Below are 27,156 nucleotides of genomic sequence, written 5' to 3'. Positions count from 1 at the left end.
CTATAAATGCTTGGCCCATGGCTCTGGAGGACCAGGCAATCTTGTCCTCCCCCCGCCCCTGGCTCCTTTTCAAGTACTAAAAGAGTTCCTTCACAGCTGTTTTGGGACTTGAAAAGGCACAGGGGGAACAAAATCATCTGATTCCCATGTCCCACGGGCCTGAACAGGATTGCCCCTCACAATATTTTTTAAATGGTCAAATTCTTTCCTAAAATGGTTGAACCCATGGCCACCATAACATCTATTTCATCCCTGAGACTTCCTTATAAGAATACAAGAACCTCATGAAAATATATAGAGCATGAGAATCCTATCATATTTTAACCATAGAAGATATCTTGTAGGTAACTGCATTCATCATATACCCTAGCAGGTGGGGGGGATGTGTGTGTGTGCGCGCGCACGCACGCACATGCATGCATGCATGTGTCTGTAAAAGTTTTTCCTTAGCGAGTGGCTTTATCTTTAATTCTGACTTTGGGCCTAATTCATTGAAAGCTGAATTTTTAAAAATCTTGTATAGGCACACCACCATCCATTAAAAATACTCACCACTGGTCTGATTCTTAAATATAAGCTTGTCATTGCATTCCTGTTCATTCACACAGCCACAGATGTAAAATACGCCATCTTCATTGTGCTGGCGGACCATAACACACTGTGATGTGTTATATTTAGGAACCATAACATTTTCCACAGGGAACTGTGGGTTGTGACAGAGAGTGCTCACCCTTGCGCTTTCATTATCTTGTTTCCTGAAACACACAATCAAGAACTGACTGTTATGAAGACAAAATAATGTTAACCAGCTGTGCTTTTAACGTCACTCAAATTACATGGAAATAGCCATAATGCTTTTCAAAACCTCTGTATAAGCAATTCTCCATTCTAGATTTTTCCCCTACTTGCCCCCAGTTTAAACACATTGGTCTTGAAAATGGATGGCCAAAACGCAGTATTCCAGTTCTGGTTTCATTTGTGCCTTATAAATGGATATGGAGGGCTCCTGTTTCTTAGTATCAGCAGCAGCATCATGTCTCATCTGATACATCTCAATTTATATTTGTCCTCTTTGCAGCTGTATCACAATGGCTGTTCATATTCATCTTGCAATGTTAGCAGTCCACAAACATTGGTTCTGGCATTTCTGTCTGATGAGCTACTATATTTAAAATATTCATGGTTTGTTGCCATCAATATGTTTTTTACCTAGCACTACTAAAGTTCATTTTAATTGTACATCCAGTTCATTCTGTACAATTTCCTTATCCTTTTCTCTCTGATGACTTCTAATTTGTGTTGTCTGCAGATTTCATTAACATGTTCCCTCTTTTCTCCCAAGGGCACCAATGAAAATATATAACAAAATAGGCTCTAAGATTTATTCCAGAGGTCACTGTTTACTTTTCTCCAACGTACACATGTATGCCTTTGAACAAAATCAATTTTTGTCTTTTATTTCACTTTCATGAATACGAACAACATAGAAGACAAAATAGAATGAAAATTCTATTTTTAAAGAAAAGGGATGCTTGAGCAGAAAGAGAAAAAATTTAGTGTGAGTTCAAACCTTTTGTTGTTGTTGTTGCTTTCATGAAAACTGCTTCTTCTTTACCCCAAATGAAATTCAAGGTCTTCCAGATCCTGCTTACACCACCAGATTTTTGTGTTTTCTTCAGTCTGGCATGGTGTGAACAGTAGGTAGCATAATTTCTGCTCATTACAATTTTATTTTGAAGTATTCTAAAAAAATAGAGGGTGGCTAATGGAAACCAGCATGTGTGTGATGGAGAGAAAAGAGGGTTATCAGAGGATTATTTAACCACATGACTTTGGGGGGAGGTGTATATAGAATTAGATGCACTAACACCTTTCCATATGTGGAAGGCATTCTGCTCAATCAAAGTGAATAGGAAAAGATTTGCAAAGTTTCCACTCAGGCTGCAGTCCTCTGTTGAGGACCACACTGTTCCCTAGGGCCATTAGAAGCCAATTTTGTAGTGGTACAGGGCAGGGGGAGGCTGCAAAAGATAAGAGAAAACAGCAAAGATTTGTTCTGCCAGCGGGGGTTCTCATGACTCTTTGGATCCAACCTAACATTTTGACTGCCACTTCAGGCTGCAACACACAGCAGTTGGAATAGGCTTGCTAACCTCCGGGTGGCTGGAGATCTCCTGGAATTACAACTAGTCTCCAGGCCACAGAAATCAGTTCCCCTGGAGAAAATGGCAGCTTTGGAGGGTGGACTCTATGGTGTTATGCCCTGCTGAGATCCCTCTGCTCCCCAAACTCCACCATCTCTAGGTTCCACCCCCAAAATCTCCAGGAATTTTCCAACCTGGAGGTGGCAACCCTAAGTTAGAAAAGTCACCTGCATGGATCCTATTGCTGCATGGTGATTATTAATAGATGGTATCTTTGTTGCACAGATAATATGAACACCCGCTTGCTGTTATTGTTTGTTGAACCTTATGGAGTATTTACAATTACTAGTGCCGTATTCTGGGGTGGGTTTTTTAATCCATTATTTTATTGACCATGTATGATTTTGTCAGCCATTAGGGGATACTGCCCTTTTTCCTGCTTACCATATAGAGACACAGATTTCTTCTGGTTTTTCACAATAGGAACTTAAGTCGCAGTTGCTGTAGCACACCTGGTCTTCACACAGTGGGTATGTGTTATCACACCACTTGCATAGATTGCTCTTCACATTCCGCCCTGCTTGGCTGTTGCATGCTGTGAGCAAAAATTTTAAAAACAGACACAAGAAAGAGAGTATCTTTTTAAAACCTTTGGACAAATTATTCTGTGTATCATATCTTACAATTTTAATCTATGCGTTAATTTGGTGTGAAAGACAAAAACTTACATGGGGCATTTATTTTTTTTAAATGTATGCTGCCTCTTTAGAGACCTGCTTGGAGCAGCTTATAACCTAAACACTACAAGGAAAGCTCACAGGCATTAAAACAAACAATTAAAAACAAGCTAGCGCATAAACACATACCATAGAAAACAGGCCAAAGGATAAGAATATGCCATTAAAAACAAGCCAGAGCATAAACATGCCATGAAACAGAGGAAGACATTCTTCAGGCTAGAACATACAATTTTAAAGGGTCAACTCCTTAATTAAAATCCTGGGTAAAAAATGCTTTAGTCTGGTACCCAAGAGAGAGGAGCCAGGTAAGCCCCAAGAGGAAGGGCATTCCGCAGGCAAGGTGCCAGCACAATGAAAACCCTGCCTCCAGTCACTATCTGCCTCATTACCTGCAGTTAGGGCAACAGAGAGTGGGGCTTGTGAGGAGTATTTTAACTGATGGGCTAGAAAGCGAAGCTCCCACTAAGCTGTTGCTTGACATGATACAAAGCAATAATTTGTAAGATGTGAACACATAACATCATAAAGCAGCTTCTCATATTAGTAAAGAGTACAACTGCCAGTATCCTATAAATGATGTGGTATATAAATCAGATGAGAGGAATCTCTTGTCTGTATTAAATTTGCCTGTAAGCCTTACTAACAATGCAGCCATTTAATTTAATAATAATAATAGTAATAACAATAATAACATTCAATTTATATAACACCCTTTAGGACAACTTAATGCCCACTAAGAGAAGTTTACAGAGTGATTTGTTATTATTTTTACAGCAATCACTCTGTGAGGTGGGTGAGAATGAGAGAGCTCCAAGAAGCTGGGACTGACTCAGCTTCACCCAGCTGGCTTCAAGTGGAGGAGTGGGGAATCAAATCCACTTCTCCAGATTAGAGTCCTGCCGCTTTTAACCACTGCACCAAACTGGTTCCCACTCTCTAATTCAATTTTTTTGGTACTCGTGCATGCATCTACGCACTCCTGCTCTGTTATATAAAGTTATGTTCATTACATGCAAAGCTATGATTTCTCAGGATGTTTTGACACACTTTTTTAAAAAGTATGTTTGCAGCACATAGTCTGTATCTTCCCTCTTGGTTGCACTTGCATTCCAGGAATATTCTTTAATACTCAAACTGCAGTGCATTGTATGTGGAACTGTGACCCAGTCAGTGTTCTGTGTAATCTTGTGTGCTTTTCACTTTCAGAACCACTCAGCAACAACTGGAAGTTCCAAGCAAAGCCTAAGATACAGTTGGGCCATATCTTGGCTGATCATGCTGAAGTCCTCCCCCCACATTAGATCTGACCCCTCTCCTATTTGGCACAGTTCCTAGAGCTAGAAGAGATCAAAAGCAGTGGGGTAACAAGTTAAAGCAACACTGTTGTTTCAAAGATCAAGATGGAAATAGGGGAGGGGGCTGAGTTTCCCAGCTTTTATGTAAACTCTCAGATTTCCGCAATAGAAAAGTACTGCATTTTTGTATGACTCTTGGAAGCAAAAGCATTGCATGTTGCATTAAGAAGTAACCTTATGGACTTGAAGGATTTCCCTTGAATATTTCTTTCTAACACTTTAGCTAAGAAGACTGTAAATTAAGATGTGGGGTACAGAGAACAAGTGTGGCATGTAGTCTGCTCCCCCAAATAGTCCAAATAATAAGATTCTCTCTCAGCATTGACACTCAGACTATAGGTATTGTGCAATGAAGCGGAAGAGATGTGTCTGCATATATATGTGTGCATTTTCCCTCTTTCTAAAAGAATTTTCCAGATTGGCACAGCTCAGTCAGTCATTTACAATGCAACCCTAAATAGAGTTACCTTCTTACAAATCATAACTCTGCTTGGATTGCAGTGGAAATGTTCTGCTTTTCAAAATAACCATTTAATGAGTTGCAAGGACAACTGGCTTTCAGCTAGCCTCCAGGTCTGCCTTCTATAACTACCTCTACAACTCCCCCGAACATCAAGCCTATTCTCTCTGTTGACATAGCCCCCACTTACTTCAGTGTTCACATTTCAATCATATCTGATTCTGAAAGCAATTACTAGCACATGTGCTGAAGACATTTCCACAACTCAGGAAAGTCATAAAAGCATCTTCTACATCTCATGGCCACCAGTTATTCTTACCCAACCCTAACAACAGGTATTTTCCAATAACACCACAGCAATTCCATCACAACTTCCCAAGATGGAAACTTATTCTTAGGCTCCTTGTCATTTCTGGTCGCAAGCTGTTGCCATACAATGGGGCAAATTATGGAACAGCAAATCCACTGTGTCTGCTGGAACAAAACTAGTAGAACAAACTGCAACTAGACTGTTCTTCAAGATTATTTTTGTGTTGTTATAGAGGAGTAGCTCATGTTAGTCTATTGCAGCAAAAACCAGCAAGAAATCTTGTAGCAATTTATAAAACTTCATTCCAGCATAGATGTTTGTGGATTGGAGCATGCTTCCTGCACACCATGCACCATGGATATGAGGAAGTCCATGAAAACTTGGAATAAAAACAAGTTAGTCTTTAAGATGCTACAAGACTCCTGTGTGCCTGGTTTTTTAGAAGTGAAATGGAAAATGGTCACTAATGGTAGCTGCTGTGGTTGTTTATAGCACCATCAGTGTGCCATCATTGTATACAGCTATTTCTACTTTTGTATGGTCCTGACAGACAAAACAAAAATAGTAGTTCTATTTTTAAAAAACATACCCCAAGATTCCTTGAAGCTTTTTTTATTCTGCCCTAGGTAAGTTAATATTTTGTCTCTTCCTTCCCATGGCATATTGTATATGGAACAGGATAACCAAACCATGAAATGGCATGGTCAAGAGCTAACTGGACCATGCAAGTAACTTTTTTATTTGCTTGCTTGACACCTGTGTCTATGACATGGGTAGTTGATGGAAATCAGAAGGCTCTCAGTCATATCTACTGGGATGTGGGAGATATTACCAAGCCAACAACTACTATAAGTAACTCTGTTTCAAGTGTAGCACTGACTCTCCAAAATGTTTACATATATGAGCTGTGATAGCACCCCTCCAATGGAATTTTGAGACCCTAGGCAGTTGCCTAGTTTGCTAGTCCTGACTTATCAACACTGATTTTTCCCTCTATTCATACTATACTACTGTAATGGATTTTCCCCTCTAAAAGAATGCATATCGTTGATTCTACTGCTTCCAATAGCCATCTTTTTCTCTAACAGACTTGAAAGTGGAGGTATGGTGGGTTGATGTGTCTTTAAACAACCGTTGGGGTGAATTAGCTCTCCCCCGCCAATTGTACTTGTTTTGGCAGAATGCAGAAGAAAGACGGCCTAGGACCTTTTCCTCTTTAAGACATTATCACCTATACTGTAGTAAGTAGTACCCCCAAAGTACAACCAGATTTTTAACATAAAAATTACAGAGGAGGGTGGGAAAACAGATGAAATCTTTCTGAAACAAAGTGTAATTCGTTTAACATGGTATGTTTAGCAATATGGAACTCCCTAGTAGTAGCATATCTACATCAGCAGGCAGTACCCAATGGAATGACAACTGATAGTCACTTCTTGCATTATTATACTAGATCTGATACTTATCCATTGTGTATTTTACATTTTGTAAATTAAGTTAGGAATCCTGAGGCCAGGCTATAACATACCTTTGGGATTACTAACTCCCAAAAAGATGAAGAAGGGATGTCCCTTTACATTAAAGATTCAAGGCAACAATGATTGCATGAAGAACCTAACGTGAACCAACTTGATATCACTTAACTCAATTTCCCCGAGTAACCTATCTTACACAACTTTTATCAAGGTTAATGAATTTATAAATTTAATGAATTTATCCAGAGAAGTACTTTAAGCACTCTGAAATATTATATAAATACTATGATTAGTATCTGTACTTAGTACCAATTGCCATAGTTCTCATACATAAAGCTTTTCCTACAAACACATTTCTCCTATACAGCAATAAATATATTTCCTTTTTGCAGACATTTCTTGTCAAATATGCAGCCTCCAATCTCCCCTTACAGCTGCCCCCAAACCCTAAAGATTCAGGAGCAGGCCAATCTTTATACAGAAATTTTGTGCAGCATTCCTTCAGATAGTCTGATTTCTCTATAGTCTATAGATGGGAAAGGGGATGCTGGGGGCAAATGGAAACATAAAAGCCTAGGTCAGGGACTCACCTTTCTTCTACACTGACTAGGAGCCAGGCGTCTTGCAAAGGGAGGGGAAATCTGTTCTAGAATTGTGCCTTTTCTTCATAAAGTGGCAACTGATTCCTATCTATAGTCATACTGTAAGAGAGAAAAATCTGCCAGTTGGACGTGGTATCCAAGATGTATCAGAGGGGCCTGCCCTACCTAAGGCTCGCTGGATTTATGTGATTCGCGGTTGGCAGCCTCTGTCATATTGTAAATAACTTTCCAGATCCAAAATGCGGTATAACATAAGATGAACTTTTATTAACTATTTACATAACTTAGGAATCAGTATTATAGGGAGCAGAGTTAACCTCCTGTATCAACCAACTTCTCCTTTGTTCTGGCTCCCTAGGATTTGTGTACCATCTTAAGCCCCACCCACTTAAAATCATAGTGTTCTCACAGCCTCTGCAGCCATTGGCTGAAAGCTCTGATAATTCTCTGAGAAAAAGGGATGAAAAGTGAAACACGCAAATGGGCCCTCTCTGTACTAAGAAGAACTATTGCAAGGGAGTCTTGACTCGAGTCTCTAGAATTCAAGCCCCTTCCCCTTGCCCTGACTGCCTCAGAGAAGCCTGGATGAAAAGCCAGCTTGAAACTAGAGACTCTGACATGAGAGATAAACCATGAGATTGGACAACCAGAAGAAAACCAGGATTAATCAGTCAGTGACTTAGCCTAGGTCACACAGAAATCTTTAATACAATTAAGTCTTTAAATGAATTTTTCTTTTCTTTTTGTTTTTTTCTTGGAGTGGCCAAACTCCTGTTTTCCCTATGAAAGAGCCTCCTCTGTCCATTCCAGTATCTGACCCCAACCGCTGTTAGTATGGTTCCTATGAAGGAGCCTCCCCCAACTGCTGCTACTGGAAGCTTCTATGCCCAGATGCCAAGTTTCACAATATGGGAATCATTGAAATATGACACAGAGTACTTCAGTTAATCCGTTAGAAGTATGAGTGATAATGCATGGGCTTCCTCCTCTCTGCACCAAGTGAAGGAGGTTACCCTTTCAGGAGCTGAAAAGCAAATTCAAAACCCTAGTTGTAATGATTACTAAGCTCATAGTGCTCTTCCAAAACAGTGTTTTATTCCCTTATTCCTATACGACCCTTTATTATTCGGAGAACCAGCAGCATATCTCCTGCTTCATTTCCTGAAATGCATAAGAATGATATTTCACATCGCAAGAGCAACAGGGTTTGAAATAGTCCTATCACTGGTGAATCCTATGTGTGTGCACCACTTTGCATGGTGACATTGACTTGTGGTATAATTTATCAGCTTCCATCAAACCCGTATGTCTTCAATTTACTTTTGGAGAACTCATCCCTATATTTAATTAGTTTATAGTTTGTTCCAAGATTGGCTTTTTCAACTTTTTTTGAAGTTTTTATTTTGATGTTTTGCATTTGCCTCAGCAACATCTGGAAAGCTTTTTGTAGAAGCTTATTGTTACTATAACTGCTTGTGCAGCTTTATTAAATCATCGGAGTATTAACTTTGAAAGCATTCATCTGGGTTTAATTAGGGGTTGGATGAGTGATGTGGCAGTTAAACTTGGAGCTAATGGTCTGGGGACACAAAGTTCTAATCATATTTCTAGCAACTTTCTTGCCCAGATTTCTACTAATTAAGTAGATGCACTCCTACACAAAAACTTGCCTTCCAAAATAGATAGGAAAGCACACAAAATGCGTTTTGTTTGCAGTAATATCCTGAAGGCTTTTGGAGACTGGTGGCAGTCTATATCTGGATTTCATAAGTTGTTTATACCCTTCCCCCCCTTCCTCTCCATTCCTCCAAATAAATACTGCAATCCTAAACATTCTTCCTTGGAAGAAAATCTGCTCAGAATCAATAGAATATATTTCCAAGTAAATATAGTTAGGATTGGGCTGCAAGATCATTACTTCTAAGAAAAGGTATTTCACTGATTTAGCACAGGTCTGGTTAAAAGGAAGTGTGTTAAATAATTACCTCCTGTACAACCACTGATTGATATCCAAGGCTGTCAGCACCAATATGTGTGACTGAAAGGCTAAGATGGTTCTTTAAATCTAGTTCCTTGTACTGCCCTTTGCCTCTCCAAGACTGAGACACCATCCTCTGTTTGTTTGTTTGTTTGTTTGTTTATACTTCTAGTCCGCTATCCCCATGAACAGGATCAGAGTGGATTACATCAATGAACACAATACAAAAGCTAAAAACAAGGTAACATGACAATAAATCTACAATAATATTCAGTAAAAACACAGCAGCACACATATTGCACAAATTAACGCTATGAAGTGCAATCCAAAAGTGCTGGAGACGGCATGGTATCAAGTTTTTGGTGGCATCTCTCTGCAGAGCAGTTATTGACTTTAGAGGCTGCTGGATATTGAAACCTGCCTTGCAAGGCTGACACATCCTAGCACTATGGTCCAACCACTCAAGCCTCTTCCCAATAACTGTGTTGCATTTTGATCTAAGCTGAATTACTGGCACTGCCATTTTTTTTTATTTAAATTTGAGAGAGAGAGAGAGAGAGAACAAAAATAGACATGAGAGAAAGGGGAAAGAGAAACAGAGAGGAAGAGGATGATGGCCATAGAACGTTTTAAAAAGTTGGTTACTAATGTCAGTGCTGCAGGACATCTTTGCCAGCTTTGTACAACTCTTATGGTAGAATGAGAAGTTTCAAGAACCTGTAAAGGTTTCTTGATCCTTGTCAGATTCTGACATTCCAAGCAATTCTCTTTGCCTGCCCCCTCCCTGCACCATTCCTTGTAAGTGCAAGATTTCTACTTTTTTTCTGAATGGGTTGGGTAAAAAGGGAACAAACTTTTGGAAGGGAGAAGAAAATGGAAATTTTTTATTTATAAAATTGTTTTTAAACATCTGCTGCCCAAACCATTCACCTTTCTTGGCAATTGACTCTTGTGATGTTCCTTCTTAAATTCCTTTCTTCACTTGCTGTGTGTTCCTTGCTTTTACCTTCAAAGCCGTCCACGGCTTCCCCTCATGACCCCTCTCGTCTCACATCCTAATAAACTTTGCCTGTGACTTTTGCTTCTCTGGGTCCAGCACTGCCAGTATTCTAATGTCTTCTCCTCCTTCAAAAGTCTCTGCCTTTTCTCTCTTGCTGAGCCCATGCCTAGAATGGCCTCCCACAACACCTATGAGATACCACCTCTTCGTTCAAACCCTCTGTAAAATCCACCTTTTCTGTGAAGCCCCCTAGTGCTGAAATTAAACCTATGTCACTAGAGTGACTTAGAGCCAAACTACACGAGACGAATTACACAAGATTATGTGAGTGTCTAGAATCATGTCTGTTCCTACCTGCCTATGTCCATTTTACCCCGGGTGAACACATGTCCTGTAACCCTAGTCCATGCACGTGTCAGGTAACTGGTATAGTCACAGTTGCAAGTGTCCATGGTCATAATCAGCAAGTCCCCATTGCAGAGTGTCAATTTTTAGCGGTTTCTGCTTCCCTCTCCCCTCTTTTTGCCCTTAGATCCAGTTTACCCTCAAACTGTTTTGCTTTTAATTTGGAATGTTTTAAGAAGAAACACATGCCAGTATAAAGGCATGATCCACATAGGATCAAGTGCTGTGTGGCCATGGTGTGCGAGTGAACAGGAAAGCAACGGGGAAACAAGTGTAAGTGCATTCACGTGTCGTACACGTGTAAATCGTCTTGAGTAGGAGGGCTCCAAGTGCTCTTTTTGTTTTATCCCTGCTCCTATGCTCATTTCCTCTACCTCTTTGCTGTCACTTTTATGTCCAATTTTAAATTGTAAGCTCTGGGCAAGGATCAGTTTGTTTGTTCTCTGGAAAGCACTATGCACATTGATGAAGCTATAGAAATCATTTTTTAAAAATCTGTATTTGCTAATGAAAAATGCAATTGTGGTGACAAAAAATAGCTGCCGGCTCTGTTGCATATGTCTGATAAACATGTGTGCTTGCATAAACGTGTGCTTGCATGTCTACAAGGGCATGGAAGATTTTAATATGAAGGTAGATGACATAACTGGATCAGTGATACATTCCCTGGTTTTGTGCACTGCAAATTTTCTTCCAAGTGTTCCTGATCCATATGTTGTCTTTATTTCCTTGTTTGTCTGCCTTCAGTTCAGTAGGCAACTATGTTTCATGACACAGAAACAAGCCATCTTCCTTTAAAGAAATATGCTTCTGGGATGGCTCAAGCACTGTGGTGTTGATTCTGCCACAAGCATTGATAGCCAGTACATTTCTTCCTAATGTTGGTGTTTGAGGCAGTAAAACTAACATAAAATACTTTCTTGTTGGAAGGGAATTGTCACCCAGTGCTGGGTCTGTAGCCTTCATACTAGTACAAATCTATGACTTTGTGACTGTCTTCTTGCAAAAGCATCTGTCAAGGGAACCTGGAGAAGCTCACAAGGGTTTTTAAAGTTTATCACAGTAGACCTGTGTAAGGTAAAGATGGACTTCAGTTTAAGCCTCTACAGTAAAATAAAACAAGAGTTCAGTGGAACCAAATGTGTTATTTTTGTTTGTTAGTCTTTAAAGTACCACTTTATTGTTAGTCTTCAAAGTGCCACAGGCCTTCTGTTTAATTTTGCTGCTACTGACTAACATTGCTGTCTATCTGGAATTAAGTGTTTACAAGTTTACAAGGACTTGCAGGGGGCATCTCATTTCCCCCTCCCCACCATGTCATCTTTCTCTTCTCTGCTCTTCATAGTCTCTTCCCCTTTCCTCTTTCCTCTTTCCACCCTATTTCCTCTTTCTCTCCTCCTGGGAGCCTCCATATGGTCACCTTTTCCTGTGTCCCTAGTCTGTCCTTCATACTCACTAAACAACTTGCCTTTTATCTGTCCCCATCTTCACTTATATTTCTTAATTTGGTGTAGTGGTTAAGAATGGTGGGACTCTAATCTGGAGAGCCAGGTTTGATTCCCCACTCCTCCACTTGAAGCGAGCTGGGTGACTTTGGGTCAGTCACAGCTTCTAGGAGCTCTCTCAGCCCCACCCACCTCACAGGGGGATTGTTGTGGGGAATAACAATAACATAATTTGTAAACTGCTCTGAGTGGGTGTTAAGTTATCCTGAAGGGCAGTATATAAATAGAATGTTGTTGTTATTCATGTATATATTGCTTTCCCCCAAAGCAGCTTACATCATTCTCTTTGCCTCCATATTATCCTCACAACAACCCTGAAAGGCTGAAAGTGTGTAACTGGATCAAAGTTACTCACTGAGCTTCCTCAGCAGAGTGATGATTTGTCTCCTGGATCCTACTCTGAAACTCTAACCAGTACACTATATTGGCTTGGGGGGGGGGGTTGCTGTTGAACAGCAGCAAGCAGCTAGGCCTGGGTGAGTCATGCAAGTCAGGTAGTAGCAAGTCAACCAGTTGTTGCTCCCAAGCCTGGCCCCAATGAGCTCTCCCTCAAAGGCCCAAACAGAACTGGAAAGGACCCTGCCTTCTCCCCCTACTTTTTACTGACAGTAGCCATGCCTGGAATGCTGGCTAAACTGTTTTGATTACCTAGCAATAGCCACTGAAGGCATCTTTTATCATTTTGGGTCTTTAAGTCTTTATTATTTCAAATTTTTCTGCAAACCTGGGGCATTTTTCAGGTGTATAGCAAGCTGTGTCATATCTGTCCATAGCTCCAGTCTTTGGGTTTAAGTATCCTCATATCAGGGCCACTTGGCTATTACTATAAAAATAGTAATAGTAGTTCATAATAGTAATAATAGTTCATATCTCCTGTGGCATGTGCTAAAAGAAGCACAGGTAGCAGTTTGTATTGAACAATCCAAAGAAGCCGGTCAGATCTACACATGCAGCAATAGAAGGGGGTCGAGTCCTCAGACTGGGTCTCATCAGGCAGTTGGTAATGATAATTTTTGCACTGTTCCCTGACATAAAGACGTCCTTATAAGTAGAAAACTGGCATGCCAGGGAATAATTTTAGCCCAGCCCTGGCCAGCAGTACTTGTCTTTTAAAAACTTTCAGGAGAGTCTCCCTTTTTGTGGTCTTATGTGCCACATTCTCTCAGTCCCAGTTTCCCAAATACTTGCAGGCTCCCTTTGTTCTTTTCCCACTAAACTTCCATTCAGCTTAGCCTCTACAAACTGGAACTTCCTAAGTGCTTGTATCAAAATCAGTTGAGGTTTATTGAATTACACATTGGTGCTTTCTGCTGCCAATGAATACACGCAGTGAACATTTTGTAAGAATAATTGTTCTGTCCTCAAAGATAGGAAGCTAATTTGCTATTTGCTGTCTCCTCTGTTGATATACTAAAACTACAGTGTAAAAAATAACACCTAGTGTATACAATATGTACTTAAGACGACTTAAATTAAGAATAATTATGAACATTTTAAACATTATTTTGAACTAGATATAGTAGCTGGAAGGGAGTTGAGCTTGATTCCTCTCTTTTCCAAAGATTGCAGCATGGACTCTAACAGTGAAATCCTAAGCAGAGTTATTCCAGTCTAAAACCATTGATTTCAGTGGGCTTAGACTGGAGTAACTCTGTTTAGAATTGCACTGTTAGTGCTGGTTCTCTCGCTGTTTTCCCTCCCTGACATCTAACAGCACTTTGGCTGATAAGCTTTGTGTTGAGTTTTTGTGTCTATTTATGTTGCAGTGATTAAATTTTGTCTGCAAAGGACTCCACCCACCCAACTCCACAGGTCATGAACTAGGCTGAAATTGAGTGCTATTAATGCAGTTATTAATTTTAAGTGTTTCAGTTGAAATAGCTATACCAATCATTTCCAAGCTATGTGCTTTAAAAAAAACCCCTATCAGTGCTCATGAAATAAATGGTTTATTTAAATAGATTAGAGATTCCATGCCCCCCCCCAAAGGTTACCAACCATCAGGTAGGACCTGGAGAATTTTTGGAATTACAACTGATTTCCAGACTACAAAGATCAGTTCCTCTGGAGAAAATGACTGCTTTGGAACTAGACTCTTATAGACTGAGCTCCCTCCCCAAATAGACTGAGCTCACCTCCAAATCTCCATGAATTTCCTAACCTGGAGTTGGTGACCTGAATCCAAAGTGTCCACCCACAATAGAGACTTCTCCCTGTGCTTCTGTAAAATTAACTGTTTGGGTCTTGTCTCCTTCCATTTATCCATCTCTCTAGCAAGTAATGTACTCATTTTCAATGAAGAAACACAGTATAAAGCCCTACTCACAAATGAGGGTTTGTGTTATTTCTCTGCAGGAGCCTTTGCTCTAGACTTGCCTTCTAATCAGCCACCACTGTGGACAAGTAATTAATTCTTGATGGAAAAACAACAGAATATGCTGACTGCATAGTTGGCTCCCTGATGTATCCCTGCACAAGCCAATATTCTAGAATGAACTGAAAGCAGCTTACCCTCCTCTGGAGAGCCCTCACAGCTTGCAGGCCTGGAGAATGCCCCCCCACATGCGACCCCCCCCCCCGCCCTGGGTTCCTACCAGGGAATCCAGGAGGTGGTGATGAGGGGGTGGTGGTGGTGGTGGTGGTGCTGCCTCTGCCGCTGCTTGCTGCTAAAGACACGGGCAGCGGGGAGGAAAAGGAATCATGTGGGTGGGGCCAAACCCCACATGATCTCTTTTCAGATGTTCTGGAACACCATTCTGGCGCATTCCCCCTCCAAATGAGTCCTGTTTCCAATAATTTGCAACTCATTTTCTTGCTGCTGTGAACAAATTCTTCAAAAAAAGTATTTCTTTTCCAATCTTTTTTGGCCCTAAAAGGACCAACATTGGGGTACATTTCATTTTACAGGTTAAGATTTTTCTCAAAACTTTACATATTTTATACCAAATTGTTTTAATATGGGAAGGGTCCATGAAATATGAAAAAATTTCTTCTGTTGATGCATCTCCAACATGAGAAATATTACTAAACAATTACTTTAAATTAATCGGGATAAGATGCCATTTGTACATCAATTTCAGACCATTCTCCCTAATATTTATATAGACTGAGGTGTTGAAGCTGTCTCTATATATTTTTCTCAATTTATCAAACAAAATCATTTGATTAACTAATTTAGCTTTCACAAGACTTCATTATAATTAAAAATAAATAAATCCAGGGTTTAAATAAAAATATATTCACAGTTTAAAATAAAATAAAAAATGGCTTATGTGAACATTCTACATAGTTAAAGATTCATTATCTTAATACATATGCACATATTTACAGATTGTGGCATTTGTTGCAATCTCCCACCTTGTTTTCTGTGCTGCTAAGTCTTCCAACCCTGAGTGTAACATTTGTCTTCAATCATAATGAAGTTTTGAAATATCCTAAATGGAAAACAATACATTTTCACTGGCTGACATTTATCTGAGGCCAAATTCACAAGTGCTGCTTGAAAGCCCTTCTCCCACTATCAGTGAGCTTGTGGGAAATCTAAGAAAGACTATTCTAATTCTAAATGGTTCCAGGGTAACCCAAGGTACTGAATAACCAGATGTAAATGAGAGTGCTGTTTACTTATAGCTCATTTGGAGAAAGTTCTTCTGAAACCAACAGGATGTGTCAGAAAACCTAGGTAGGATCAGAAAGGTGGGTTATTGAAGGATCTAAATGCGAGTTAAGTGGCTTGTGTATTCAGTGACTTTGTATGACAAGATTTGGAGCTCACATGGCAGTCAGGGCTACAATGGGCTTAAATAGGATATGAGTTTTCCAGCGTGAAGGGTTTTAGCTAAATACAACCAAGAAGAATCTTGCATGAGTCATAACTCGATTCATGATCAGGAACTAAGATATCAGGACAAAATCCAACTCAATTTATATAAATCATGTCCACTGAAGATCGAGCAGCAAGTGAATTGCTCTCTGACAAAAACTGATGCTCTAAAGCTAATTTTTAATGTTTCTAGAAACAGTACCTTCTCACAGTTGTTTAGTGAAAGAAATACACGTTCTTATATTCTTCTTGAAATGACTTGCTAGCTGACAATTTATAATTTTTTGTGCTGAGTCAAGCATTCTAATGCTGTCGTTTCCTCTTGTTTGAATAAAAGTTAAGACATTCTAATCCTTCTCAAACGTTAAAACCCCAGGCTTGAATAATATATTTTATAACAACAACAATATGTAAACTTATGTAAACTAAAACCAGAAGTTACATATATAATTCCAAGAATCGTGCCTCTCAACTGACCCTGTTTTTAGGTATTGGATTAGTACACCCAATACCACCAAATGTAGTTTTACTTGTGCACGAATGAACAGCGGAAACCTGTGGTAAGTACTGAGTTCCTGGCACATGTACACGCATGTGGAAATGTTGCCTTTTTACTTTTTAAATGAAGATTTATTTATTAATGTACTGGTGGATATCAACTCAGGATGCCTTATCTACTTCTTAAGGGCTTTTTGTTTTGTTTTTTAGACTGTGCTTTACATAAAATTGTTTAAAAGTGTACTTTTGTAAGGTGCTTTTTGTCCCATTGGGAAGAATAAAGGGATAAAAATATACCAGTTAAAATAAATAAACTGTTTCTCCCCATCCTTTCATCACAAGGATACCACCCAAGGCTGCTTCCATTTATGATTGCCGCTTACCTGGTGGGAGCAGGGGAACTTGTCCCCCATTTCCTGCCCTTCCTCCAGGAGCCAGAACAATATCCTGTGACACCACAACATCATTTCCATCTGTGCCGTGGGTCATTCTAGGATTCATCCAAAGTTTTATCATAGAGTTTTGAGTGCATCCTAGATATGTTCCAGTGAGTCTCTCCCCGCCCTCCAGTCTCTACTTCCCTCACACACACTCTCACACACAAACACACAATGAAAATAAAAAGAATGACAGAATGATAACCAGCAGATTGAGATTAGCTTTAAAGTGCTAGAAGCCAGCAGGCCAACATTAGAACAAGGAGAAAACTTTATAAATTCTGTAGGTTTTTAAAGGATTCTCAGAGGCTGCCAGAGAAGTGCCAGCGTCTCTGGGGGAGGGCAACCCATATCTTCAGTGTAATCACTTAAAAAAAAGCCCCCTCACATATTGCTACCCATCAAAATGGTAGCATACATCTAGGAGGGTCCGGGACAGTATCCTATATAATTCATACAATGCGGAATTGGACTTTCTGGGAAATAAAGTCAAGATATTGAAGGACGTTCCATTTTTAGTGCGGAAGAAAAGATTTAAGTACAAGATGTTGGCAGCTCTTTTGAGGGAACGGGATATAAAGTACAAATGGCTACTCCCGGAAGGAATCGGGTTTAGTTATAAAGATAAAGCTTACAAGATTAATTCGGAAGATCAGCTAAAGGATTTTGTGGATAAAAATTCAGAATTTGGACCAGACACCAAGCAAAGAGAAGAGGATTCGAAGCCTGAAGGGAGGGGGGAGGCAATGAGCGCTCCGGCGGTAGCTGCGCAGAGGGAATTGCGCCCGAGGCCCAGGGGAGGGAAAAAGTTAATTTGAACTGTAATTTGTAATTTGTATGATCAACCACTCCGTCACTATTTTATTAAGCTATTTTTTATTATGGCAGTATGAAGGGAAAGCATTGAAATGTAGTGTTTAGTGTTTGTAGGTCACCTTCCCCTTTTTTCCACCCCTCCTTCCCTTTCTCTTTTTTCTCCCTTCTTTCCCATCCCTTGTGCTATTGTAGTCTTTTGTAGTTACTGTCTTGTAGGTTATGTATGTATGTAGTAGTTTTGTATGTTAGATATTGAAAAATAAAAAATATTATATAAAAAAAAATGGTAGCATACAAAGTCAGGCCTCACTAAATTATCTCAGGATCTGGTTAGGTTCATATTGGTGAAGGTTGTCTTTCAGTTATCCTCGTCCCAAATCACATGTGTAAAATCTTTAATGAGTATACCTAAAATACAGATGTATCATGAGCCTCAACATTTCAGTTGTTAAATTAACCAGACTGTCCACAACATACTCTGCCATTCCTTCATTTTAAGTTTCAGAAATCACTTCCTAGATCCCATTAGCAGAATGAGCAGAATTTTGTCAATTTCCCCTTCCAACTACAGATCTCTGATTCCTAGGGGTCCCTGGTCCCCCAGGAGCAGTATTTTGGGGGGGGCATATGGGGCTATAGTGAAATGGGGAGGTGAGACAATGTGCCTAGCTGACAGAAATTCCTCCATCAGTGGTAATTTTCATCAGGATACAAGCCATAATTTCCCCTGCTTCCCAAACAGTCAAATTGCAGACACTTGGAAAAAAAATCATGGAGGGCTTAATGACATTTTAAACTACAAAATTTTATAAGGAAATATTATCCATTTGCTCTTGGACTAGAAGATTAAGTAATAAACATTTCGAATAATAAAGCCAATATTCTCCTCTTTAGGAGTTCTTTAGATGTTCTCTTTCCAAGTTCAATAAAATAGTTAACTGTCATACTCTTTCATACACTGATGTATGATCAAGATTTTGCTAAAGCTCTTTGTAAATTATAATCAGTTGGAGAACAAAGAAAAGCCTTCAGGAATTGAATTTGAGGGGACAGAATCATATTCTGAACTCATGGAGTTAAGGAGAAATTCATACATGTTTTCTTCTAAACTGCATGGACACTAATAACAGAAAAATCCCACTAACATAAACTAAAGCCTAGAAAATATTGCAAGATATACAATATCCATATATTTTTCTGGCCAATGTTAAAATGAAAACAATTTATATAAACCCCCAGCTGTTCCAGACAGATTGTTGCACGGCAAGTTTCAAAAATATATAACATTTAAACTGCCCTCTTCCATTTAACCCCTTTTACTGTAACTCATCCCTCTTTATTTCAAATACTTTGGATTTAAAAAAAAATACATTGACCTTCAAGTTGTTCTATGTAAGTCGTACTTGAGCGAGCTATCACAGACATTTCTGAGTCACAAAATATGGAAATAAATGTGGAATCTAGTTTAGTTCATCTGATAATATGGATTGATTTAGGGGCAGATAGCTACTCAGTTCCTCAGTCACATTACAAGTTATACATGCAAGAGAGTGAATTGGGAATGAAGGGGCCAAACACTGAAATGGTAGAATGGGCTGTACTGTACCACTTTAGACTATACATTCCATATTTTGGAACGTTCCCTACAAACAGAATTCTAAGACAGCAAGCAAGAGAGGAGGTAGAGGTGGTAGAACCTTTCTCTCTCCTATGCTTTCTTTTTTTAATTTAAATTTCCAGAGAGATTTTTATGCAAAAAACTGTGTCCATTCTAGCACATCAACATTCTACCACCTCATTCTCCTGGAGGTATAAACCCAGTCTGAGAGTTAAGATACAAGTGACACCAGACATGTATTTTTTAACTTGTTGGAGATGCAATGTTACCTGGGAACTGTAGTTGAAAACAGTGTTATGTCCCTAGCGCTGAGAAGTAGGGAGGGGAAGAGCTTTTCATGCAGGATTGCTGAGGGAGAGGAAATTTAAAATTGTTTTCTTGCAATCTCAACAAAGAGAGGAATATAAGACCCTGTGCTTAGCACAGAGAGGCAGAGGAGGGGAAGAGCGGATAGTTCATATTTCTGTTGAGATTGCAAGAAAACAATTGCAAAGTTCCTCTCTCCGAGCTTGTAGTTTACCTCTGAGTCTCCCTGTAGACTAAATGTCAGCTTTTAGAGGTACTCACTTGCAGAACTTTTAGGGATTATTAGGAAAGGGATTGAAAATCAAAGGCCTTTTTCCTAAATATATAGTGTGGATGCATCTTGAATACTGCAAACTGTTCTGGTCACCCTATCTCAAAAAGGATGTAAAGCTGAAGGAGGTACAAGAAAAGGTGACCAGAAATGATGAAGAGATTGGAGTAACTTCTGTATAAAAAAGGCCAACATTTTGGGAGCTTTTTAATTTAAAAAAAGTCTAAAGGAGAGGGAACATGATAAAACTTCATAAGATTATGCATGGAGTAAACAGACAGAAACCCCCACCTTGTCCCCTTAAAAAGTAGAACTTCAACCAATGAAATTTAATAGCAGTAGATTTAGTACAAACAAAAGGGTTGGATTCAGAATAATGTTTCTGTAGATGAAAGGATTTCTGCACCCCATAGCACTTTTTTTTCTGCCACCCTCGCCCACAACAGTCCCAAATGCCCTCTGCAATCCTGTTCCTGGTGTGTACCTTCTTTGCCAAGAACAGTTTCCCAGGGGCATTTCAGGCTGCAGTGGGAGAAGGGAAATGGGAATAACACATGGAAATGTCTAGTCTGGATCCAAGCCAAAGAAAGTATTTGATCTTATAATGCCATAATTAATTTATGGAACAGCATTTTAGGGGGCCTTTTGGGCTTCAGCAAGAGAGGAGGTAAGAAATGTTAGGTCTTAGTGGAAATCCTTTTATCCATGGAAGGCTCTTAAGTTAATTATAGGGTGAGTGCTCATTAGCACCTACAATCAGAAACGCGAGAAACTGAAGGAAAGTGTGACTCTGGATTTTGAAAAAAAACACTTCAGTAGTCTGAATTCTATGATTTCTAATGTAGACACAATCTAGACCCTTGACTGCAATTTAACACTTTCTGGAGAAAGAAGCAATGACATCCATTTTGTAAGAAATAAGCAGGACCAGCATGTCCATGGAGGCAAGTCCGGCAATTGCCTCTAGTGCAGAGGCGCCAGAGGGAGCGCCGGGGCAGGGGCGCACACCGTGGAGCAACTGAGTGGGAGGGCTGGGAGGATGCACGCCAAGCATTCCCCCCATCTCCTGCCCGTCTCCTCACAAACTGGAAAGGAGCGGAGGAAAAGTGATGTTTCTTTGGGGGGCCTTGGGGGGTGGGACAGAATAATGACAGAAGAAAGCAAAGGGGGGAAGGGAAAGGAGAAAACGGGAAGGACCTAGAGAAACAGCTGCACCTCAGGGTGTGTGCTTTGAATGAGCTGCTGAAGACGCAAATCCTTCTTCCAGGCACAAGCCTGCTGGATGCAAGGGCACCCAAAGACCATTCTGGGGTGGGCTGCTGCTGCTCTCTCCCAGGATGCCCTCGCATCGGGGGGGGAGGGGGGCTTGTGCCTGGAAGAAGGATTTGTGTCTTCAGTAGCTCATTCAAAGCACACAGCCTGAGGCGCAGCTGTTTCTCTAGGCCCTTGCCGCTTTCTCCTTTCCCTTCCCCTTTGCTTTCTTCTGTCATTATTCCATCCCATCCCCCCCCAGTCCCCCAAAAGAAATGTATCACTTTTCCTCCGCTCCTTTCCAGTTTGTGAGGCGACAAGCAGGAGATAGGGGGGAATGCTTGGGGCTCCACCCCCCCCCCCACACACACAAACACACACATTCAGAGAGGACAGTGAGCAGCGGCAGAGAGGAGAAGGTGTCTCCTACATTTCCCAAGAAAATTTGCGTGACCCTCGTCTTGTTTGGTCTGGCCCCAAGTTGCCCCATGCTGCTGCCACCGCTAGCACACAGCTGCGGGCCAGGCACGGCAGGTGGCCAGGGCGGTGCGAGGCAACTGAGCAGTCTGGGTGTTCATCACGTGCACGGGGGTGGCAACATCCCTGAAGCTGCCCCCGGCCTCAGGCACCAGAAACTCTGGCACCAGCCCTGGAAATAGGATACCTCCTTAAGAACTGATGGTGACAACTTGCTTCCTCAGATGCTAGCTGTTTTGTCACTGTGGATCTTGTAGAATATGCTTTTAGATTATGAATTTTTCTGTTGTCTCATGTTCTGCTTCTGAAGGGGACTCAAATGTGCTTCTAAAGAGGGCATGGGCAGGTTACAGACTTGTGTCTATTCTGTGGTTCCACACACGTGCAACTAAAACAGAGGATTTGGCATTTGGGCCCAGAATTCAGCATCCAAACTATCTCTGTTTTCTTGCTAGTTCTGTCTGGAAGACTCACATTGCATGTACTTTCCTTTCCCTGTAGGAGTTGTAGATTCATTTAAACGGATGTGAAGGGACGCAAAAGGGCAGTGTAAAGAAATCTAGTGTTATCCTTGGCATAGCAAAACATGGCAGAAATGTTATCTGTGGCACATTCAAGCTACAGGGCTTGTGTTCTATTTCAAGTGCAAATGGGTTGTTGGTGATTTAGATGAAGTTCCTGCAGAGTGCTTGAACATTTCTGGCAGGAATTCTATTTACCATCTGGTAGAAGGACTTTGAGGAGCCAACAAAGAGATGTCAGAGCAAAGAAACTGCTATAACTCAGTAACAGAGGCCTGCGGCTTACTAAGCTAAGCATTTTTTCAGAGTTTTTATTATTTTATTACCATGATGAGTCCCCTACTTGCCAAGAGGTATAAATAACAAAAAGTGAGAAGAAGAGTTAATGTTTGGTGGGGTCCTCCCCTTAAGCAGATTGTTCCAAGGAAACAAGAAACTGAGGGGAGGATAGGAAGAGGAGGAGGGGGTCTTAGGGAAATGAGTAGAGTAGATGGGAGAAGTGAGGCAAGAAAGAAGTAACGAATTGAATGAGCCGTAGGGTGGATATATCTATTATCTACACGGGCTTCATTATGATTTGCAACCCTAAAAGAGCAACAAGGGTCAAGAAGCATTGGGGGAAGTGCAGGATGCATTTCAAACATCATTTATTTTTTATCTATTTAGCTCTCTCAGCCCCACCCACCTCACAGGGTGTTTTGTTGTGGGGATAACAATGGCATACTTTGTAAACTGCTCTGAGTGGGCATTAAATTGTCCTGAAGGGTGATATATAAATTGAATGTTGTTGTTATTATTATTTATGTTATTTATAGTCTGCCTTTCTCACTGAGACTCAGGACGGATTACACAGTGTAGGTCAATACGATCAAACATTAAAAAGCACTGCAACAGGGTTTGGATTTCAGAAATTTGAATAGAAGCAATCTAAAGTGACACTGAACAATGCAGAAATTATATACTCAGTAGTATAGTCCACCCTGTCCCTTTGCCAGCATCTATCGACACCATCTCCTTATAGTACAGCCCTCTTACCTGTGTAAAAAAGCCTTCCTGAATAATTCAGTTTTGCACAGTTTACTGAAAGCCAGGACCATGGGGGCCCTTCTAAAATCATCAGGCAGGCCATTTCATAAAGTGGGGGCCACCACAAAGAATGTGTACATCCAGGCAGTTGTTGATTTTACCCATTTGCAAGGTGGCACCTGCAGAAGGTCCTGTTCAGATGAGCAAAGCTACTGTGGAAGTCTATAAGGAGAGAGGCAGTCCTGTAGAAATGGGGGACCAACGTCATGAAGGTCTTTGTATGGGATACCCAATACCTGGAGTTGAGCCCAGTAACTGATGAGTAGCTAGGGGTGACAGACCCCTGGTGGGGGTGGGGGATCCCCCGTCCTCACCCTCCACACCCCTTCATGCGCACTCCCCTGTGGAGCTGCTTGCTCTGTGCGCGCTCCCCTGTGGAGCTGCGCACTCCCACGAATCGGGCCCATTTTGAGGCGCTGCAGAGCACAGGAGCGCTCCTGTGCTCCACAGTGCCTCAAAAACGGCCCTGTTTTGGCCTGGATTGGGCCCATTTTGAGCCACTGTGGAGTGCGGGAGTGCTCCTGCGCTCTGCAGCCCCCCAAAACAGGCCTGATCCACACCAAAACGGCCGTGGATCGGGCCCATTTTGGCACAGATTGGGCCCGTTCCTGCACTCCACAGCAGCCCCCAATGTGAGCCTCTGCGGAGCGTGGACGTGCTGGGGGGGGAACGCACATTGTGATGATGTCACTTCCCGGAAGTGATGTCATCGCACTTTGCGGGAGCGCGTGCGCACGTGCACCCCCCAGCAGGACAGAGGTAAGAGCCAGGCCCCGATCCCCCACTGGGAGCTTGAAGGGGCCTGGCAACCCTATGAGTAGCCAATGGAGTGACTGCAGAATGGGAGTCATATGGATGCTCCACCTAGTAGTAATTGAATTGTGCTATCTGCCACCAACTTTTTTTGGCCTGTAAACATTTTCATAGGTAGGGATTCCTTGGGATTTGAAAAATTAATTTAGGTGTTTCTCCACAGAAAACAGGTAGGGAAACATGGATTTACTATATCAAAGGCTACAGATAATTCCAGGAGGACCAACACATGGCTTTTGTCTACATTCAGGCAGAGGTCATCAACTAAAGCCACCAGAACTGTGTCCATCCCACAGGCTGGCCTAAAACCAGACTGAAAAAGGTCCAGAGCAAAAGAGCTATGCAACAACAACAACTTCAGGACAACTTAACATCCACTCAGAGCTTTTTACAAAGTATGTTATTATTATCCCCACAACAATCAACCTATGAGGTGGGTGGGGCTGAGGAAGCTTTGGCAGAGCTTTGACTTACCCAAGGGCATCCAGCTGGGTTCAAGTGGAGGAGTGGGGAATCAAACCCGGTTCTCCAGATTAGAGTCCTGCCACTCTTAACCACTACACCAAGCTGGCAGACCTGGAGTTGGTCTGCTACTGTTTTCTCAATCACTTTGCCTAGAAAGGGAAATTTAATTAATTTGAAGTATTTTAATTAAATAATTTGAAGTAATGGTTGTTGGGGGTTTTCCGGGCTGTATTGCCGTGGTCTTGGCATTGTAGTTCCTGACGTTTCGCCAGCAGCTGTGGCTGGCATCTTCAGAGGTGTAGCACCAAAAGACAGAGATCTCTCAGTGTGGACACTGAGAGATCTCTGTCTTTTGGTGCTACACCTCTGAAGATGCCAGCCACAGCTGCTGGCGAAACGTCAGGAACTACAATGCCAAGACCACGGCAATACAGCCCGGAAAACCCCCAACAACCATCGTTCTCCGGCCGTGAAAGCCTTCGACAATTTGAAGTAAATTAGTCTGAAGTAATTCTAATTATTGGCTGCCACATCTAGTTATTTCAGTTCATGCAAATCCCACCACTGGCATAATCTCTCATGCCTAATACACATTTATGTCTCTGGGATATGTACTTACAGCATTTATACCCCACTATTTTCCCCACTGGGGACCCAACCAGCTTACATATTCTCCTCTTCTCTGCTTTATCCTGACAACAATACTGTGAGTAGACATGGGCGCAAACCAAAAAAATTTAACAAACCAGTGGTTCGCGGTTCGGTGCTGACGATGATCCCGAGATGGTGAACCGCAACGAACATTTTCTGTTGCCGAACCAGTTCGTGGTTTGTTTGGTGTGGAACGGCCCCCGTGGCACTTAGAAAGCCCATATTCCCAGGGAGTCTTTTGCAGGCTTTCTTACAGCCATCACCCAAGTTTGGACAAGATTGCAAAAGGGATCTTGGAGTTATACCCTCTCCAATCCAAGGCCCCCAGGAAACTCCCACAAAAATCCAAGCTCAATTATACTCTGTCTCTCTCTCCAAAGGCTAGCAAGTGGCAAGCAACAGCTCTGTCCCACTCCACTGCTCGCTGAAAGTGAAACCCAGCCTGGGAGTCCACAGCTATTTATAAGCACTGGTCCCATTGAGCAACACAGGAGGTCTGTGTTTGGCCATCAGAGCTGCCTATCAGGGTTTGCAGGGATGAGATTGGCGTGCCCATGGCTACAGGACACCCCCTTCCCCCTCCCTCCCCTGGGTGTCTTCTCCTAACTTGTAACCACTCTGTAGCTCTGTGGTTGGAAGGAAGACCTGCCGATCAAGGTAAGCTGGGCTTCCATTTGGGTTTCCAGGGCGACAGAAGGCGCGCAGACAGAGTTCAGGCATTCCCCCGGCTCCGTTGCCAGGGGAATTGATTGCTGGTACCTGAGTGTCTGGCTTCCCGAACTTTGGCCGAACGCACCGAACCAGGCCTCTTCCGAACGCTGGTTTGTTGGCCGTGGACGATCATGAACTGCCGGATCGCGATCGCGCGATCACCATTTTCGTGGGTTTTTGAAGTTCGTAATGCGGTTCGTGCCCATCTCTAACCTGGGCCATGGTTCTCCCAGATCCTAGTTTACCACTCTAACCACTGTACCACAGTAGCTCTCGCAAATAAGGATCCACTATAGTGGCTTGATCAGTATTGTATGTAATTCATGATACAGCTTAAAGGGATTACTTGGACTAATGCTTTTGATAAATTCCCTTCCTCTTTTGTCAGAAATGATGGGAATATTTAATAACCTGTGAAGACTTAAATTAGAATTGCAGTTAGGGTAAAAGATGCAATCTTAAGAACACGGGGAGGAGGTCCCATTGAATAAACCTGGGTAGGATTCTGAGTAGACCTGCTTAGGATTGCTCTGGTAGAGTTGTGATGGAATTATTTTTAAAAATTAAATTGAGAATTATTTGACCTGTCAATGAAATCTTTGACTTACTTTATTTTCTACAAATAAGTGGGTACCCAGTGCAGTATTTCCATGGAAGTAAGGAGCTCTATTAATAAAAGCACAACTTTTGTGGTCCCTCCAATAGCAGCATGAAATGCCCACCAAAATCCTTGACCTAGGAACAAGATTTCAGGGATTTCACGCTGCTGGAGAGCAGGCGCCATGATAGTTAAGCTATGAGGAGGACAGAAGACCTTGCAATTGCAGAAACAGTACACTGGATCCAACCCAGTAAGTATTAAATAATCCCCCCCAAATTACAGCAAAAGGTTACTGAGTACAAATCTAGGTTTGAAATTTAAAATAAATCCAAACATTTGAAAGCAGTCATCAGAAACAGGACTTTGCTTCTAGTGGTATCCATATTTTCAAGTGTTTTTGTTTTTGGTCACTTGATTCAAACATATAGATTTATTTTATCTCACTTGTCTTGGTTCACTTCCTGTTGAAATGTGCTTTCCAATCAGCATGTCTGTATCTGCTGATCGGAATCAGTCTGTTGGTTTAGACAGAACACTAAACCATGATGTTACTCCATGAACAAACCCTCCTTTGCTGTACTCAGAGTAAATTAATTAAGTTACGATTCAGAGAAACCATAGTGTACCATTCACCTGAACCATTCCATGTGCTACCATTTCAAACTAGGAGTTGGCTCCAACAAACTTTTCCATTAGTGAAAAATGGAGGGGGTGTATGTCTCATTTGACCATCAAAAAGGCTATGTTGGACATTATGAGACCAGCATGTACAAATGTCATGTAGGACAGGGGCTGTAATTAGAAGGGGAATTAGGTGAGACTGAGTGAGAAAGCTGG

General features: G+C 41.4%; 1 protein-coding gene across 1 annotated transcript in view; it reads right to left on the bottom strand.

Moving 5' to 3' along the window:
- The window catches only part of LOC129324534 (TGF-beta receptor type-2-like), a 54,939-nt gene that overhangs the window by 16,721 nt on the left and 11,062 nt on the right, over window positions 1-27,156 (bottom strand). The window contains exons 2-3 of the mRNA XM_054971841.1: window positions 2,589-2,739; window positions 553-755 (exon numbers count right to left, since the gene is read on the bottom strand). Of these exons, the coding sequence (XP_054827816.1) occupies window positions 553-755; window positions 2,589-2,739 (354 nt within the window). The remainder of the gene's footprint in view (window positions 1-552; window positions 756-2,588; window positions 2,740-27,156) is intronic.

The sequence above is a fragment of the Eublepharis macularius genome, chromosome 2 (assembly GCF_028583425.1).
Source record: "Eublepharis macularius isolate TG4126 chromosome 2, MPM_Emac_v1.0, whole genome shotgun sequence".
Classification (NCBI taxonomy): Eukaryota; Metazoa; Chordata; class Lepidosauria; order Squamata; family Eublepharidae; genus Eublepharis; species Eublepharis macularius.
This window is presented reverse-complemented; position numbering and strand designations above follow the sequence as displayed.